This window comes from Onychomys torridus, chromosome 3, assembly GCF_903995425.1.
Source record: "Onychomys torridus chromosome 3, mOncTor1.1, whole genome shotgun sequence".
NCBI lineage: Eukaryota > Metazoa > Chordata > Mammalia > Rodentia > Cricetidae > Onychomys > Onychomys torridus.
The window spans coordinates 17,845,253-17,864,704 of record NC_050445.1 but is presented as its reverse complement, the minus strand read 5'-3'; the positions used below and the strand labels follow the sequence as shown (position 1 = coordinate 17,864,704).

Genomic DNA, 19,452 nt, shown 5'->3' with positions numbered 1-19,452 from the left:
TATAGTGCTTATACATTTTTATAGACATAACTATTACCCTCCCATAAGTATTTTATAGATGTTTTATGCAGTTGAGTAAGACTTGCAGAACAACAGTGTTACAGTGAAACAAAGAGAAATATAAAAAATATTCACACTGTGTAATAAGCACATGAAAAATTCGGAGAGTATTTCTTGAAATTGAAAGTATTGATTTGTAAGCATGCTGTATTTAGTAATGGAAGACAAGATGGTGAGGTGGAGAGTGGAGAGAGATGGGAAGTTTATTAGGATCACAATGGAAACAGTTTGTTGTTATTAAAGGGACATCCTGAAGTTGTACCTTTGAGGAAAGTGGCTTGTTCCCATCTGTATTGACAGCTAATGCATGCTTCATGGCTTTTGAGGAAATCAAAAGTGTTTTTCATTATCAACTAACTCTAGTAATTAACTCCAGATTTTGTTTTTTCTGTCTCTTCAAGTTTTCTTTTACTGGATTCCTCTTCCAAATGTACTGACCATTCAAGTGGATGAAAAAATTTATGAAAGGAATACCTTATGAAAGTAGATGAAGTCTTTCCCTATTCTGTTTATAAAGATGTCAAATGTAAGAAATCTAAAAGAATAGAAGAAAATGAACTGTAGAAAGCTTTGAGTGAAACAAAAATATTTTTGCATGTTGGATCCTAGAATACTTAAAGGGATAAAGTCAATAAGAGCGCATACAATGTTTTTTTGTAAATAAATATATTTATAAATTTATTTAACACCATAGTTTACACCCAGCATTTGGTCACTCATATTTTATGTTATATAAAGATCCAAATAAATTAATAAATTTATAGCATATTTCTATACATTACTATTGATAATCATTTCATTGTATCTTTACAAAGGAGAGGGGCTCATTCAGATCTACTCTTCTCTCCTGAGCCTTGTGACCCTTCTACTGACCAACATCCTACCCACAACACTGAACCACCCTTGCAATAAACTATACTGCTCAAGAGAGCCTTCTGGCTACTATGCCATTTGATGAAGTGGGCTATCATAGAAAGGTAATAAAAATGGGCCCACAGAGGTTAAGTTCATGGTAAGGCCTCTTCTTGTACCACATACATTCAATAAACTTCTGTCACTCTGCAAAAGATATGTTTGTTTTTCTGCTTTTTACAGATATAATTTGCTTCTGTCTGTATTACATTCTGTGGTTAAATAAAGGCCACACGTATTTGTTCCATTTGAAGACATCCAAATTTCACCTCCTGGTGGTAATGTGGTCACAAATAATCCAGTTCATCACTGGGAACTATCCTGCTAAGATGAGGTAACTAAGGCTTCATTTCCAATCTGTCTAAAGCATATAGAATGTGACATAAAAACAAAACAAAGTTTATCACCAGAGAAACAAATGATATGGATAGGGAGGGTGATCAAACAATATTTACCACCAAGTGGAATAATACATTTTAGTATATTTGCATATAGAGATAATCTTTAAATAAAAGTTTGTTATTTTTTAAAAAAGTAAGTAAAAGCAAAAGTATGTCCATTCAGTCTTCACCAATATTCTGTGGAAACTGTTTATAAATGCAAAAGTATACAGTGTTTATAATGAAACAATTTCTATATTACATACTCTACAAGATAGTTAACAGAAGGAATGATAGAAAAAATTCTTTTTCTCAACATTTAACATGTCAAAGATCAGTGATGAATTATTCATGGTCAAATGATTATTGAATTTAGCTTGAAATATATACTGGTTTAAATAAACCTCCCGTGCATGTAGGATTCCACAGGGCCTTGAAAAGAAAAAAAAAAAACAAAAAGAAATGAATGGCAAATAACAAAATGAAATGAAATTTTAAAAGAAGATATTAAATGTTTAAATACTTAAATAAAAATACAGATTGACATGAAACTCTTCTGTTGTTGATTTTATGTCAAAACTTGTTCATAGTATTCACAAAGAATATTTATTTTAGCAATGTAAAATGTAAGAATGGATAGTTGACATAATTATTCCTTTCTTTAAACAGGTAGAAAATAGAGTTTTCTTCAACTCTTTATGCATTCTTCAATGGAAAAACATCCAGAAAATTAGGTAACAGGTAAACAGCACAAGGTTCTCTTGAAGATTGTGTATTCCACAGTTACTATCTGAGCCTTGCACACAAAGCTTCAGAGTGATTCCCATAGTCTGCAACTATTATTGCCCATTCTTTAGTCCATCATTTCTGCTGAAACTTCACATGATAGGAAATTAAAACATTTCAAACTATTTCACACATATTAAAACTAGAAAATCCACTTAGCAAATATTCATGAAAGGAAGTGTAATGTCTACAAAGTATAGAGCACTTCACTCATTCCTAAGCTCAGTAAAATTGTTGTTAAGAGAACTATGAGACCACAGGATAAATAGTACAAGACTGTGTTATGTACCAATATAAAGGATATGTTTGTGTGTGTGTGTGTGTGTGTGTGTGTGTATCTGTGTGTGTGCGCACACACACGTGTCACATGTCAGTATACAAAATATAACAACATATCAGATCTGCAACTATAAGGTTTCTAAAGCAGTACTGGCAACTTCTGAAGGGATTCCACACAAAGAGAAACCTTATTTGAGTCCACACCAAGAAACCCTATAGGAAAAGGCACTCAAGAACTGAGGCACAGGACAGCAAGTTGTGATGGAGCAATGTCTGTGGAACAGCTCTGTATGAGAACAGTGGGTGCTATAATCAGAAAATGGAAAATCTGAGCAGTCATTAGGTTTAAGAAATTCAGATTTTACCGTTGCAAAGTTCACTGAGACATGGTGTGTGTGTGTGTGTGTGTGTGTGTGTGTGTGTGTGTGTGTGTGCAGGTGTCTATGTGCAGTGTGTGTACAGTATACACATATTATGTACTAATAGCATTTTTAAGAGACATTTGTCCATTGACTCACAGAATATTGTTCATTACGTGGACATTCAGGCTGATTGGTGGCTACTGTAAATGAGGCTGTGAGGCTTGAATGCTTTCAAATTAGCACCCACAAACTATAGCTTCAGTGGACAGAGCAGTACTACCCAATGAAGTGGACAGTGATTAATTTTCTTAGTCCTGAAAAGAAAGCTCCCTGATGATACATGTCCAGAGATATGTGTAGAAAAACATACTTAAAAATTTACTTTTAGGGTGCCTATGGTACTGACTGATGATCTGTTAAGCTCATGTATGTCAAATAATTTTTATCTCTTCCTTCGCTGTTTTCCTGCAAAGCCTATTTCCAGGTCCACTCAAAGAAACTTTCCTTGATCTCAATTATGCTATTCTATAGTACTACATTGCTTACTTTCTCACATAAACATTCTATTATTTCCCTTTTTAGGGTGGGGTAAATAAATTAAATGGCATAAAACAAGGTACTACATGATAGACTCATAAGTTGCATTCATTTATTAATAGTCTAAAGATGTCTCTATATGACAATACTGATATTTCATCTTCTTTCTTGCCCAGATAGCAATCTCTTTGGTAATGGACGTCTCTTGATTAATGAGTATTTGTGTTATTTTCCATCATTAACATTGACAATAAATGCTGATTAGAGAATATCTTTAGGAGCATGTTGTTTTGTATATGTGAAAATATATGTCTTGGTAGGTTTCATAGTTGATAACACTGCTTTATTGCATTCTCAAAAATTTCATGAGCAGAGGGTGTGCATGTGGCAAGGCTATTTGTTAACAGGATATGTTTCAAAGAAAGATACATTAAAATGCTCATATGTTTTTTTATTTTTTTTATGTGTTTTAATTTTATAAAACAAAAAAGAATAAGCTTCCCCTATTAGGTTGTCATAGCATCACTGTCAAAATCAACTGTCAACAAACTTAAGGATCAGTTTCTGCAATCTAAGTTCTTTTGCAATTATCTATGCATTTAACCTTATGGATGTGTTCCAACTACCCTTTCTTTGTAGAAAGCCTTTGAAAATGAAGGACAAGCAAAATGGCTCAGCAGGTGAAGGCACCTTAGGCCCAGCCTGACAACTTGAGCTCAACCCTTAGGACCCACATGGTGGATTGGGAGAACCAAGACATTTAAGTTGTCCTCTGACTCTCACATGTGTGCCCCACACAAATAAATAGAACTAAAAATAAATAAATAAATAAAATGCTCATATGTTTAAGTGTAATTCAGTTAGTTAAATTATAAAGAAAATCATATTTTACTGTTCAAAACAGTAATTATTATATTTAAAATGGCAAAATTTAAGATTGTATGGTTTATATATGTGATATAGAGATGTGATTCTGTTTGTGTGTTTAGTGAAAAAGCATTGTGGCAGCAAAAGCTTTCAAAGATGCAAAAATTAATCTTCACTTTCACATACACTGATATTCGTGTACTTTCTAGTTTACATGAACTAATTTAGTTTCTCATTTCATACATCATAATCATGAGTAATATTAATGATGCTTTCACAAACAAAGAATTAAACTCAGTTAATACTTGTAAACCCCTTGTAACTAAGAAGTAGTCTTTTGGGCCCAGTGTGGAAGCTCAGGCCCCTGAGGCTGAAGAAGGAGTGTTGTGAGTTCTAGGCCATCATAAACTACATACTAAGTTCCAGGACAGCTTAGGCTAGTAAGACTCTCTCAAAACAGGGGGAAAAAGTTCTTAGTTGAATTTTTTGCAGCCTAATTCCCCAAACTAAAGATTTGGAAAACATGAGATTTGGAGCCTCTCATTAATTAGTCCTTCCCTGAGCCTAGAGAATGAACAGCTCATCCAGCTCCGGGTTCTACCTTGAAACTGAAGAAAATGCTAAACCTTTTATACTACTTTTCTTCCAGAAAATAATTCTATATTGGACTACAACATCAATTTGATGGATAAAGTCCAAATTCATGAGTCCACTTATAAACACAAAATTCATAAAATAATGACAAATCTGAAATAATTCTGATATTTATAGAACTGACTCTTTTAAGTATTCTGAACTGCAAATTACACTCTTTTGGTATAAATTTTCTATATACTAATTCAGCCTCATAAATTTACAATTGTAATTACCATCTTAACTCAACATCACTAAAGAGTATAATTTCCTTGCATTCTTACTTTACAGTGCATAAGGTTAATGATATATGTGGCTTGCTTTTAAGAAAGTTTCTAATGGAATAGTCTAAAAATTCCTCTTCCCGTGCCAGTTCTGTATAAATACATTTATGAAACTTTTTTCCTTACCTCACTATGACTACATTGAAAAATCACTTTATATCTTTATTTTTAAATTCTTTCAATCTATAAATTTCTGCATCTTTGACCCTTAAAAAACTTCATTTCAGTTTTCTCATTGGCAAAAGTTAGATAAGCTTGAAGACCCTCAAATCCAAGAGTATGAAGCAAGTGACTGAGAAGTATCAACCTTCAAATAATGAAGCAAGTATCTACAGATTGTTTATATTGCATGAGATATTGCATGTGACCTGGAGATGACTCCTCACAGGATGTGCGAGTACCAGATCCTTCTTATAAGAACTTGAATACATGATGGTGGTTCTAATGTTGCTCCAGGAGCAATCTCTCAGATACTAAGGGATAAATGTGCTTATTATCAGTTCTTCCAGAGATAAAGGAGAGGAAAGGAGAGTGGGGAGGGGAGGAGAGGAGAGGAGACATATGTGATTATCAGAAACTCTGATTGAGTTTAGCTTTACCTCATTTCTTATGCCAAGTGGAAATGACAGAGGGTTACTAAGTCATGGTTCCTTCAGGTGGAATGAAAAGGAGGCCTCAGTCTGCTGCTCCCTCAACTAGATGGACACATCAGGTCTGAGACTCTGCTCTAGATGACAAGACAAAAGACATCTGGGTCCTCTGTTTCCTGGGATAGGCTTTGATTCTTTAGCATGAGATTCCTGATACACTCAATCTACTCCCAGGCCTAATAGCATAGAAGTCCCCTTTTTATTCTAGGTGGTCTCTATGCTAATTTTAATATTTATATCCAGGACTGTGGCAAAGAGAGAACAATTTTCTAAATTATTGGGACACCAAAACACCTTCAGAGAGGACATTATAATAGGATTTCTATCAAAGATGCTTTTCTCTTGACTTCCAAGGCACACAGCTCACCCTCTCTGTTTCAGTATCCTATGTTACTCTTCTGATGCCCTCTCCACTGTCAGCTTGTCACATAATCAGTAACTCCTTCCTGTTTTCCCCCTCCCTGTGCACAATGCACTTAGAAACTTTATCATTTCTTTGTTTGTTCGCCTTAATTTAACTATGCAGATTAAGCAATTGCACACTCCATAGGAGACTATCTGGGGCTCCTCAGTTAAAGGTTCCAGGTAAATTGTAATATTTGCTGAATATTAGTTCAACAGATTTTCAAAGCTGTATTACAAAACCGTCCATATTGGACAGAGCAAGCATCTGAATTACATAGAAAGTAGCCTGTTTATACTTAGCATTTTTAACCAAATTTTAATCAGGCACTTAATATGATTTGAAAAATAATTGTCCTAAAGTAAACAAAACTCTATAACTCTTTACATATGTGATTTAATTTCTAGGCATGAACATAAATACCTGAGTTTGAATGAGTATTAATAAATGGAGCACTTGGAGAAAGACATTATTTTTTTTGGCAAGTGCCAAGACATATCCATATGCCATTGGATGTTCTGACTATGAAAGATGACAGAAGCAATGTATTAGAGCCAGGAAGATTTAAAACAGTACAGGTTCTTAGGAACCAATGAGAATGCTAAATTGACAACTATTCAACTGAGATAATATATCAGCACCTCACAAAACCTTCCTTCTCTACAACATGGAGCTAATCAAATAGTGCAGAAAAAGGCAAGCATCCGCATCCCTGTCCTGAGAGAGAGAGGACAAACTCTTTTCATACATTTAAGGGCTCTATGTACATTAACTGCCAGGAGAAGCTCCAAAGTGAAATCTAATAAATCCAGAAGAAGTTTCAAAATACACAGAGAAGTGTACTGAGAAATTCTCTCAATATCTTCATGTATAATTAATATTTTGCTATTATATTTCTAGCCTATAAGTAGAAACTTCATATATAAAGCAAATTTCCTTGAGAAAGTAAGTTAAAATAGTTGAAAAACAGAGGATAATACTAGATAATATATATATATATATATATATATATATATATATATATATATATATGGACTTGATCAAAATATAAAGTATTGTACAATTCAACCAATTTTCAACAGTCAAATGAAAACCATAGATAATATATACATTGATCAGAACAATTTAATGTTTGATTAAATATCTGGTAATTTCACATTTTAAAAAGTGATCAAAATCTTTAAAATTGAATTATAATAAACATATTCTCTAAAATTTAAAACACATACAAAGTAGTAGATCTCTTCTCAAAATTCTAATAATAAAAGACATAAATTATGATTATTCTAAATGAAATCAATGCATTACTCGAAATAAAAATTTACACTTGAAGTCAATCATATTTGTACAGAATAACTTTTTATGAAACATAGCAAGGAAGTAAAATATTTCTCTGGGATATTAAATTAATTAAATCCTAAATTTTCTCACTGATAATATTTAAGACTTTCTCTATTGAATTTAGCTATTCACTCTCAAATAGTTTAATCAAATTTTTATTTGCAGTAACTCTTAACCTTCAAAATATTTACAAGCAGTATAATATGTACTTTATGGAGACCTTTAAATGTAGGTGATGTAATCAGAAAGATCCAATCAGTTGTTATGGTTTTATAGCGAACAGTGTTGCTTCCTAACCCTACCCAATCATCTTCTATCTGGTTTCAAAAGTACAGATGGCACTTAAGAAATTATTTGGTTCCGCGATTCCTGATAAAATTGTTTCATAAAGAGCTTATTTAAAATCCTTTAAATTTGTCTATAGTGGATTTTTATTAACATACTTCATTCTGTATTCCTATAGATTACTTTCTTATGTACCATATAAGCAAAAACCATGTCCTGAATGCTAATGGTGACTTGGCCTTTTATAGTTAGACATTTACCACTTTGACACATGATCATAATTGGTCCTTGAAGAACAAATGGTGGTTGATATAGACAGCTTCAAAGAGCAGGTAGGAAAGCATAAGAACCAAGAATGATGGAAAAGGTTTCAACTAAATTCTTCTTTCTGAGAAGCTCTAGCAAAATTATGAATAGAAGTTTTGTACACATATATAGATGTGTGTATGTGTGTGTTTATAAAATTCTAACATAAAACAATTTTATGAAATATTATGAAGAAAATATTATAAAGATAGTGATTCATACACAGATATAAATTAAATTATTTACAAATAAATATTGCAGTTGATAGATGATACTGGAGAAGTGTGCATGAGTCACATGTGTCCCAGTTATCATTCAAGTCATCATTATAAAAAATCCCTTATTTTTAATTGATTTACAATTTTTCTTTCCTCAAGTTTTCATAGAGAAAGCACTCTCCAGTTCTTATGTAGTTAAATATAGCTACTTTCCTAAGTTTCTGTGCATTTAGTCATTCATTTGTTGATTCTGCAAATTGTGTTATATTTAAATGACTAGAAAATGCTAAGCATATCAACATGAACTGAATACTGTTCTCTCTTAACAGCTCTCCAAACCATAACAATTGCTTATGTATGGGGACGCTTAAGGAATCATAACCATGGAAGCATTCTTCCTTGACCTCAGGTCACAGGCTGATTTGCCTTCATCACATGAAGAACAATGAGGACTTTAAGAGAACTATCATGTTCCTGACTACTTCATCAAATTTGCATTTACATATTTATAAAACCAAGTACTGTGATGTATTTTGTAAAAAAAAGAATATAATGAGCCACAGGGAAGAAAATTTGAAAGAGCTGGCAGGTAGCTGGGGTCTTAAGTATAAATGTTCACAGCTTGGTTATTTCTCCAAGGGCAGCCAGCATTTACCCCTCACACAACAGTTCTCACCAACATTCACAATGGGATCTAAAACCTGACACTTGTACAAAAGTCTTTTATTATTTGTCTATGTTAACTTACTGAGCCAGTTAGAATGCAGGTACTCAAATATTAATCCCCAAATCAAGCCCAAATGTGTATGGGTCTTCCTTTCCTTGTATTGAGAATGCATTACTTTTCCTAACAATCCAGGCACCTCCCAGATCCCATGATAAAAAAATGATTTCACTTTCTTGGAATTCAGATAACTCAGCTAAGAATTGAGTGCTTTGAAGTAGCTGAATTCTAAGCTAACCTGTAGTATACATGTGCTATGATGTATATTGCAGAACAGTTTGATGGGGATTATGTTTTTATAATTCTTTTTGAAACATCTCTGACATATACTCTTAGAAATACACAGATAATTTTCTAAAATACATGTTGGGGTTATACCCTAAGAACAGATACACAAATATATATTGACAATTGTTATACCAAGGGGGGGGGGAGTCCCTCAAAGGAGATAAACAATGGATTACTCATTTTAAACTATCCTGAAATTATAAAACTTGTTCCTTTCAAAAATAAAGATTAACAGCATGTACATAACATGTAAAATTAGGCTAGAAACATTGCTATAGTGATATTAGTATCTATAGAATATTCAAACATCCAGAAGAAAATATTAAAATGAATACTATAGAAAAATTCCCTGGGGACAAAAAAAGATAGGTTTTTGTACCTTTAAATTAATGTTAAATTTCTAAAACAATCTGTCCTAGAACTCAAAACTGGTTTAATTTGTGAAAGAGATGTATAGTTAGTGCAATATTAACAATACTGCTATAGTTTGCATGGCAACTCAAGAAAGACATCTACATTCATGTTATCTGACAACATGAAATAAAAATATACACATGTTATCATTACAGTGAAATGTTCACAATGCCGAATGTCTCCAGTTTCTTGTTAACAAAGTAGTGACAGCTTACTCACTGACATTTCTAAGTGTGAGAGCAGAGTCTCCCAATAGATGGCAATGAGTAAGAGAATTCCTTTACTTTTCAGCAGAGGGGAGTTGAAAGCAATTCAACAAAACACAAATTTTAGAGCCATGTTTAAGAAAAGATTGTTATTTACACCAGCTTTAGGATTTATGGAGGATTATTGGGTTACAGCACATTTTTCAATCCTAGCAGCAAGTATTTTGCATTAGGAAAAAATACTAACTTTTAATTAAATTACTTGCATTACCTACACTGAAGCCCGAGAGCTAAAGCATTATTGTAACATTGTTTGCCAAGTTGGAGGTTTTACTTTACATGCCTGCATGTAAAAATATTTGGCCTTAGGTTATTGCAAACCTAATAACTTTATTAAATTGCAAATAAATAAATTAGAACTTCCTTAAAAACAAATTATCCTAGTAATTTTATGCAGATTATCATGTGTCTTGTGATTCACCAGCTCAGAAAAGCATGTAAGAGATGTTGGTCTAAAAACATGAACAGGACTCTGGTATGCCACTTGGGGCCTGAAGTTATCTTTTCCCATTCAACAAGGTGTTCAGGGATTGTTTGAGAACATGTGAGGACTAGAGCACAGCTCAATTCTGTTCAGTCAACACAGCACCCCACAGCAGAGGTAAATAAGCTGTGGAATCCGAAGACCAATGAAGATAAAAACAATTTCATATAGCTACTTACATCACAGCCTAGAAGTTCAGTCTGTGTGGATTTATCTACTCGTGAAGCAAAAGCCTTCTGCAAATGCTGCACTTTTTCCTGCAAAGTAGAAAAAGAACATTACAATGATGGCAAGCCATGTGCTTCTATGCTAATATTTCCTGCTTATTAAAATTTGATTAATCTCTAATTCATGAATGTGTGTGTGTGTGTGTGTGTGTGTGTGTGTGTGTGTGTGCGCACGCGTGCACTCAAATATGGGGGCAGTTTTTTGAATTAGTGTAAATATTTGCAACTTAGTTTTCCAGTCATGACCATCCCACCGGGTCATCTTTTCTTCTAGTCTAAGAGTGACTGTGGTGTTTTGGGATGAGTAGTGCACCCCAGAGTTTCAGGCATTTGAACACAACTGTCAACGTGTGTCTTGCAATTCTGCAAGACTGGAATACATTTGTAGGTTGGGTGGAGAAGCTATAGTCACCTCAGCTAAGAACAGAAAGCTGAATTATCTGGAGACTAACTTAAAGTACAATGAGTGACATGGAGCTTTTTATGAGTTATAGCATTCATAAATAACTGAAGTCAGAGAGATTACTACAGTGATGGGTCTAAATAGCTACAAGTTCAAAAGGTGCTTAATGAGAGTCAGGAGAGAACTGATGGTGGGAAATGACGCCAGTGGAACTAAATCAGGCCAGGAGGTACAAATGTGCCAAAGGCTGAGACCAGAGTGAAGAGGCCAGAGCAGACAGGGCAGAACCCTGCACAAATGATTCCTGAGTAGTTTCCTTCTCAAAGTTCTCTCTATAATTGAAAGGTCAGACACGTATTTGACAACAGTCCAAGCACAGCGATTTCAACTTATCTGTGGCCTTAGATTACCCATAAGAAGAAATCAGAGCAAAGTAACACAGGGAAGAGGGGCATCTGGCAACAAACTAAAGCAAAGTTCTTGGCCACCTGAGCTTTTTTTTTTTGCTTCCCAATGCCCTAGGGGTAAGCAAGCCCAATTTCTCTAGCTCCCCCTGGGGATAGTGTGAAGTTAAATTGATTCAGTTTCTCACAGACAACTTTTACAAATAAATCTGTAGATGGGATTATGTAATTGACTTTATCTTTTCCTTTCTAAGAAGTTAACAATTTGGTATTTCTTAATTAAAACACAAAAGTTGGCTTTTTTCTTATTTAAAATTAATAAAACATGTGTTCATAAATTATAGAAACACGGTAAATTTTGTAGAGTCAAGTTAAGATGAAAAAAAAATGTCTCCTGATTTATATTTGTTGATGTTTGGGTTACTAAATGTATGCTGATTTGGGGTGCTGTGTGCTACTGCTATTGAGTACAAGTATTCTTTTCCTGTTCAGACCTCGAAGTGATTAAATTGTAGATTGGAGATAATAAGACAGTTTAAAAGATAACTTTTATCATAATAAATAAATGAATATAAGAAAAAAATAGACTTTTTTTAACTTGTGGAGAGTATTTAACTACATTTATTTAACTACATTTATATTTCTTTCCTACTGTAATCTTTACCACTGTAATTATCACTACTTACAGCAGATGAAAACAATGCAGTTTAAGATAGAGGTCAGGCACCAAAGCAAGTACTATATACAATTTATGTATGCAATGGTCATTTAAAAATATAAGTAGACACTAAGTTAAAGATCACACAAGACAGTCGGGCAGTGGTGGCACATGCCTTTAATCCTAGCACTCAGAGCAGAGCCAGGCTGATCACTGTGAATTCAAGGCCAGCCTGGTCTACAGAGTGAGATCTAGGACAGGCACCAAAACTACACAGAGAAACCCTGTCTTGAAAAACCAAAAATAAAACACACACACACACACACACACACACACACACACACACACACACACTTAGTTCAAATAAAAATTCAAATCTTCCTCTATCTTCAACCTTAGTTTTCTTATATATAAAGATATTACATCTCCAAAAAGCTATAAAAATGTTTGTATCTCTGTGTCATATAGGAAGGAAAACATATATATATATATATAATTTCTGTAGTCATTGTACAGCCAGTAATTGCAGAGTGTTAACAAATTATTCTTGAGGTCATCCAGTTTATATTCTCTTTCAGATATTACTAGGTTATGCTTTTCTATAGAAGGAACTTAATACTGCTTTAGATTTACCAGTGTATTTCCTGTAAATGTCACAAGTCCACAGAATACTTACTACCATATATATGATCAGTAACACATTTTACAGCAGGAGTCAGGAGTGAAGGATAAGGCTAATGTTGAGTTATAACACAAATTTTGAGGGAAAGCAATGTGGCAAAGCAAACATGTAAAAGCCAAATTTTGAGCTGGTATGAAATTCCTTCATAGCCTTGGCAATTAATCACAGTAGAATATTCTAAAATATTCTATTGATCTTAAGAGTCGTATTCAGGGCATAAACATATTTGGTGTGTGTGTGTGTGTGTGTGTGTGTGTGTGTGTGTGTGTGTGTGTGTGATAAAACGGGCATTAATAGACTTGACATCCACAGCACATTCTATCCACATAGAAATGCTAATTTCACATGTTGGCATCATCCTCACACTCCCTGTCTTAGGTTAGATTCTTAACATTCACATGCTAATTCTCAATCATCCATAACTTCAAAGCCAGGGTATCTAACACCCCTTTCTTACCTCTGCAAGCACCAGCAATGCATGGGGTACACAGACATATATACATACACAAAGCAGATAGATAAAAAAAAAATAGCAAACACGCTAGGAAAGAGATCTTGAAAACACTCTTGCTCTCAAAACAAACAAAGCAACAGAAAAACTGGAGGAATAAAACTAAGCAAGATGGTTACTATGGAGACCTTAGAATGAAAAGTGTAAGACTTTGAAGTCAGAGACTGGGGAAGACACCAGAAGATGGAAAGATCTTCTATGCTTATGGATTTGTAGAACTTGCACAGTAAAGATGAACATTCTACCAAAGGCACAATTTAAAGATTCAATGCAAAAACAAATCAATAAAAATACACACAACATTTTTCACAGAAGTAGTAAAAATAAGTTCTAAAATTCATATGAAATCACAAACTACACACACACACACACACACACACACACACACACACATACACACACTCCAGATAACCAAAGGAATCCTAATTAAAAATAATAATGCTGGAGTGATGACTATATTGAATTTCAAGCTAAACTTCAAAGCTATAGTAATCAAAACAGCATAGTACCAGCACAAAGACAGACAAGTAGATCAATGGAACAAAATAGAAGATCCAAACATGACTACATGTAATTACAGTTGTATGATATTTGGCAAACATGCCAAAAACTTAGAGTGGAAAAAAGAGGCCATTTTCTGCCCTTCAGCTGAAGAATGGATAAAGAAAATGTGGTACATATACACAATGGAGTACTACTCAGCAGAGAATAACAATGACATCATGAGGTTTGCAGGCAAATGGATGGATCTAGAAAAAAAATCATCCTGAGTGAGGTAACCCAGACTCAAAAAGACAAAAATGGTATGTACTCACTCATAGGAGGATACTAGATGTAAAACAAAGATGACTAGACTGCTTCTCACAACTCCAGGGAGGCTACCTAGAAAACAGGACCCTAGGAAAGACACAGGGATAGCCCAATGACAGAGAAATGAATGAGATCTACATGAACAACCTGGACGTGAGTGGGGGTAATGAAGGGCAAGGTTTGAGGGAAAGAGCTTAGGGGAACAGGAGATCCCAGCTGGATCAAGAACAGAAAGGGAGAACGAGGAATAACAGACCATGATAAATGAAGACCACATGAGAATAGGAAAAAGCATAATGCTAGAGAGGCCCCCAGAAATCCACAATGATACCTCCACTATAGACTACTGGCAATGGTCGAGAGAAAGCCCAAACTGACCTAGTTTGGTGATTGAATAGCCAAACACCCTAACTGTCATGCTAGATCTCTCATCCAATAACAGATGGAAGTAGATACAGAGATCCTCGGCCAGGCCCCAGATGGAGCTCCAGGAGTCCAATTGGGGAGAAAGAGAAGGGATTGTATGAGCAAGAATTGTTGAGACCAAGATTGGAAAATCACAGGGACAAATAGCCAAACTAATGGAAACACATGAATTATGAACCAAAAGCTGTGGAGCCCCCGCTGGATCAGGTCTTTTGGATAAGTGAGATAATTGAATAGCTTGAACAGTTTGGGAGACACCCAGGCAGTGGGACCAGGACCTGTCCTTAGTGCATGGGCTGGCTGTTTGGAACCTGGGGCTTATGTGGGGACACTGCTCAGCCTGGAAGGAGGGGACTGGACCTGCCTGGACTGAATCTACCAGGTTGAGCTGAATCCCCAGGGGAGTCTTTGCCCTGGAGGAGATGGGAATGGGGGGTTGGGGCTGAGGGAAAGGTGGGCACAGGGTGGGAGAGGAGAGGACAGGGGAACCCATTGCTGATATGTAAAATTAAAACACAAATATCCATAAAAAATAAAATAAAATAAAGAGGGCATCTTCTTCAAAGAATGGTGCTAGGAAAACTGAATGCCCAAATCAAACCATAGCAATTAAACTAATTGAAGTGGAAAAGGTCATGAATTTGAGAGGGATTGGAGGAGTAGAAGACACAAAAGTAATGTAAATACAATCTTCATGTGTGACAGTCTCAAAAAATAAATTTTAAAAGAATTAAATTTAATGGAAACAAGTCTAATTTTTCTTTGTTTTGTGGGGAATGACACCATTGAAGCATATTCTTCCACTTATGCACTAATTGCCTCACATGTCACTGAAGCAGCATTGCAAAAGGCATAAATAAAATATATGTAAAGTAAAATTTAAAATATTTCTAAAAACTTAAATTTTAGACTTGAAACTCTCAAATGAGAAGAAGAGGTTTTTGAAGTATGATCTGATGATTCTCTGGATTTCCTCATTGTCTCTTGTTATGTCCCCCTTTTCATTTCTGATTTTGTTAATTTGGATGCGCTCTCTCTCTGTCTTTTGGTTAGTTTCGATAAGGGCTTGTCTATCTTGTTGATCTTCTCAAAGAACCAACTCTTTATTTCATTAATCCTTTGTATTGTTCTCTTTATTTCTATTTTATTGATTTCAGCTCTCAATTTGATAATTTCCTGGCATCTGTTCTTCCTGGGAGACTTTGCTTCTTCCTGTTTAAGGGCTTTCAGGTGTGCTGTCAAGTCACTAGCGTGAGATTTCTCCAGCTTCTTTATGTGGGCCTTTGGTGCTATGAATTTCCCTCTTAGCACTGCTTTCATAGTATCCCATAAGTTTGGGTATGTGTTGTATTCATTTCATTGATCTCTAGGAAGTCTTTAATTTCTTTCTTTATTTCTTCCTTAACCCATTGGTGATTCAGTTGAGCATTATTCAGTTTCCATGAGATTATAGGATTTCTGTAGTTTTTTTCTGTTGTTAAAATCTAACTTTAAACCATGGTGGTCTGATAGAACACAGGAGGCTTCAAGGTATTGGAAGGGACCATGATGATTTGAATAAGACCCTCAGAGGAGAAAAAAGTTATCATAGACAAACAAGATTGCATCAAGCTACAAAATTTTAGCCCAACATACCATAGCCTCTGCATACTGTGTTGTGAGACTGGAGGTTCAAGAACAACAACAAAAAAAAAATCATTGTTATTATCTTCAGTTTACAGAAGAGAGTGGGCAAAGAGTAGGTTTAAACTAGGAGAACTGATTTCTAAAACCTTTAAAAGAAAACAAAGTCTGCTTTAAAATAGTAGAAGCCCAACATGGATCTAGAACTTATAATGATGGAAATGAAATACTGCTAATAATTAACATGAAAAGAACATAAATGATGACTTTTAAAATGAAAAAGTAATGTTATTCATTATAGTAAAATCTATACTGTGTGGTGGATCAAATTTATTCTATGAATTAAATGGGTCAATGGAATTTGAACATCATCATGCACTGGATTTTGATGTCAATAGAGAATCATTGACATTATATGAAAACAAAACCAAGAGAGAAAATCACCGGTGTTACTTAACAATGCCAAAGCCAGAAATGAGCACAGAATGGCAAAGTCATAACTACATAGCATACATTAATTATTTGTATACCTCCCCCCCCCTTAATGAGTGTCATCAGTGCAAACATTAGCAGAATTAGAAGAATAACAGCCAGGTAAACAAACTTTCTTGAGATTTCTGGGAGCCACCAAGGATATAGGACAAAGTTTTAGTGAAATCCAGTTATAAAAGGCCAACTTCCTTGATGTTCAAAGCTAATCATGGTAGTCATGGTATTTTTCAGTACACATTAGCAGAAATCTAGGGTTGACCGACAAATGACCCTGATGACCTAATGACACTGGAGGTCTGTGAGGAGGAGAGCCAATGAGTGTAGAGCAGGAAGAACAGGGCCTGGCAGACATGCATCAGGGGAGGACCTTTGTCAACAATTGTGGCTCAGGCTGCATCATTGGAAGCTAGAAGCTTGTGAATTACCATGTGTTTGAGTGTGATTGTCTACAGGTATATAATAGTCACCAAGACCTTCAGCTATGAGCAATGGGCCCTCCATGTCTTCTATTTCCTTTTTCCCAAGGCTGTTTAAATGCACTGGGAAAAGAGAAGTGAAAGTCTTTTTTCTTTCCTTGCTAGTTTTTTTTTTTTTCTTTTTTCTATTTTGATTTTGTTTTTGCAGACAGTAGTGCTACAACTGTGGTTTCTATGAGTGTGGAAAAGAGAGACCTGCTCAGTCCCTTTATCATCCTTTTCTGTTTGGAATGAAAAACTGTTAGAGAACAAAAGTAAAGAGAATAAGAAGAGCCATTTCACAATCGTCAGCAGTGAACACTGGAATTCAGGTAAGCATTGGTATAGCTGTATTCTGTGATGACTCTGTGCTGCCCATTGACTTGGGAGAAGTTCTTGCTATTGCTCACACAACTCTGCCTATGTGAGGAGGATTCTGTGAGTTGAAAGAAGGTGACACAAAAGCCAAGTCGTTCCTTCTTGACCATTCTCTAAATAACCAGAACACTGGGACCATTGGCAGTTTAGTGTCTGTCTGGATCAATCAGGCTTCAACTATAAAGAAGGAGTGGGTGGCTCAGTGATAGAAGATACAGGTTTGATGTACTGATTGGGTTGCTCACACACATACTCTGGCTCTGAAGGAGAGCATCCAGAGTATACTAAGTTGGGCTGGATCCAAGCCTGGCCCTCTCCATATTGTTAATTTCCTGGACAAAGTGCTATTGTGTAATAAATAAATATATATATAAATAAATAAATAAATAAATAAATAAATAATAAAATTGTAAAGTCTGTGATTTGAATATAGTTTTTCAAATAATGAGCAAGCTGCAGTTGCTAATACAGGATAGAGCATCACTGATTCACCAGTTTTTAAAGGGCCTGATTTATGAAGCCAATAATTAGAGTTTCATTCTGTGAGCACCCATTCATGTTGCCAGGCTGGAACTCACACATGTTTGTAGCTGAAATGCCTTCAGATTTTAGTTTTCTTCCTCCAGAAAAGTAGTGTGAGGATTTAACAGGTTCAGAAAGAGGCAGGGATAGGAGTTGCAATTTTCTTTTTTTAAGCAAACAAACAAACAAACAATAAAACAAAACCAACAGGTCAAAATTACAAAGACAAACAGAAAGTACCAAGTATCTAAAAATTTTATTTTCATTGGATTTCATGATAACTGAATTAAGAAACTTCCTGGAGCTCACTGCAGTGAGAATGCCTTGTAGTTGATGAGTTTTACCAGATGTACAGCTAAACACATTGCACAGCACATTTGAAAATTGTGAACAGATGGTCTATATGAGATCACACAAGCTGAAAACATATCTATCTTTAAGAAGAGTTCAGTTTACTTTATTTCAACCATAGCTTGATCTGTAAACTCTGGAGTGAGAATGATTAGAGATTGGAATTATTAGGAATACTTGCATCCCCGATGAAGATATACAATGTTGTAAATGAAAAGCATGGGGCTTTGCTTTGTAGGGTGAAGAAATGAATCAAAAGGGGGTTTCCACTCTGTTCTAACATCATTAATGTAGATCCAAAGTTGTTAGATGTACCTCAACCCCTTGCAAATTTTGAACACTAGCAAATACTAGTGGTAGATATTCAACTTTTATTTTGTTTCTTGTGCTTATGGAAGAGAGATCAATCTATTTATTATTATCAGTTCATGCTCTTCCCAAGAAGGCACAACAAATTAACAAAGTCCACACAATGAAGAACATGGAGGGGATGGCTTTGAGTTAGATATTTCAGAAGCCATAGATGTTAATGTTTAATAGTAATAGTGGTCACTTAGTGATTAATCAGGTAAAGAAGGACAGGAGTTGTGACTAGAAGATATTAGTCATATCATTTGGTTTTCTACCTACACACCAAATCATTAGTTAATTACTTCTGTACAAGTTCTTTCACAGTTTGAAACATCTGTTTTGTTTGTACTGCCAATACCCTCATCTGCTTCCTAAAGGTTATCAGTGGGTGGTGCATAGAAAGGTATTAGTTGTGCTCAGAATACTAAGTCTTACTCCCATAGCCTCTTGTCTGGATTAAATGGAAATTCCTCAAAATGTCTGCCAACATGGAACCTTTGCACATGGCCTTATTTTCACTAGAGACTTGGAAGGCTCAACCACAATAAAGTAGGCTGGATTGATTAATATGCTGTTAAAAGTATATGTGTGGTATCCCTAAAAGAAGAAAGTCATTCTGATAGTGTCACAGAAAAGCTGTCAAGAAGGTCACATAGAGACGGAGGTAGTGGTCACAATGA

The 19,452-nt window shown here is 35.0% G+C and overlaps 1 protein-coding gene across 3 annotated transcripts in view; it reads right to left on the bottom strand.

Annotated features, from left to right (window-relative positions):
- Positions 1 to 19,452, bottom strand: part of Ccser1 (coiled-coil serine rich protein 1) — a 1,141,750-nt gene that overhangs the window by 535,177 nt on the left and 587,121 nt on the right. For 2 of the 3 annotated variants that reach the window (XM_036181695.1, XM_036181693.1), the window contains exon 9: positions 10,659 to 10,736. In XM_036181695.1, coding sequence (XP_036037588.1) covers positions 10,659 to 10,736 — 78 coding nt within the window. Of the gene's footprint in view, positions 1 to 1,624; positions 1,785 to 10,658; positions 10,737 to 19,452 lie in introns of those variants that run through there. The other variant, XM_036181696.1, reaches the window with a different exon arrangement.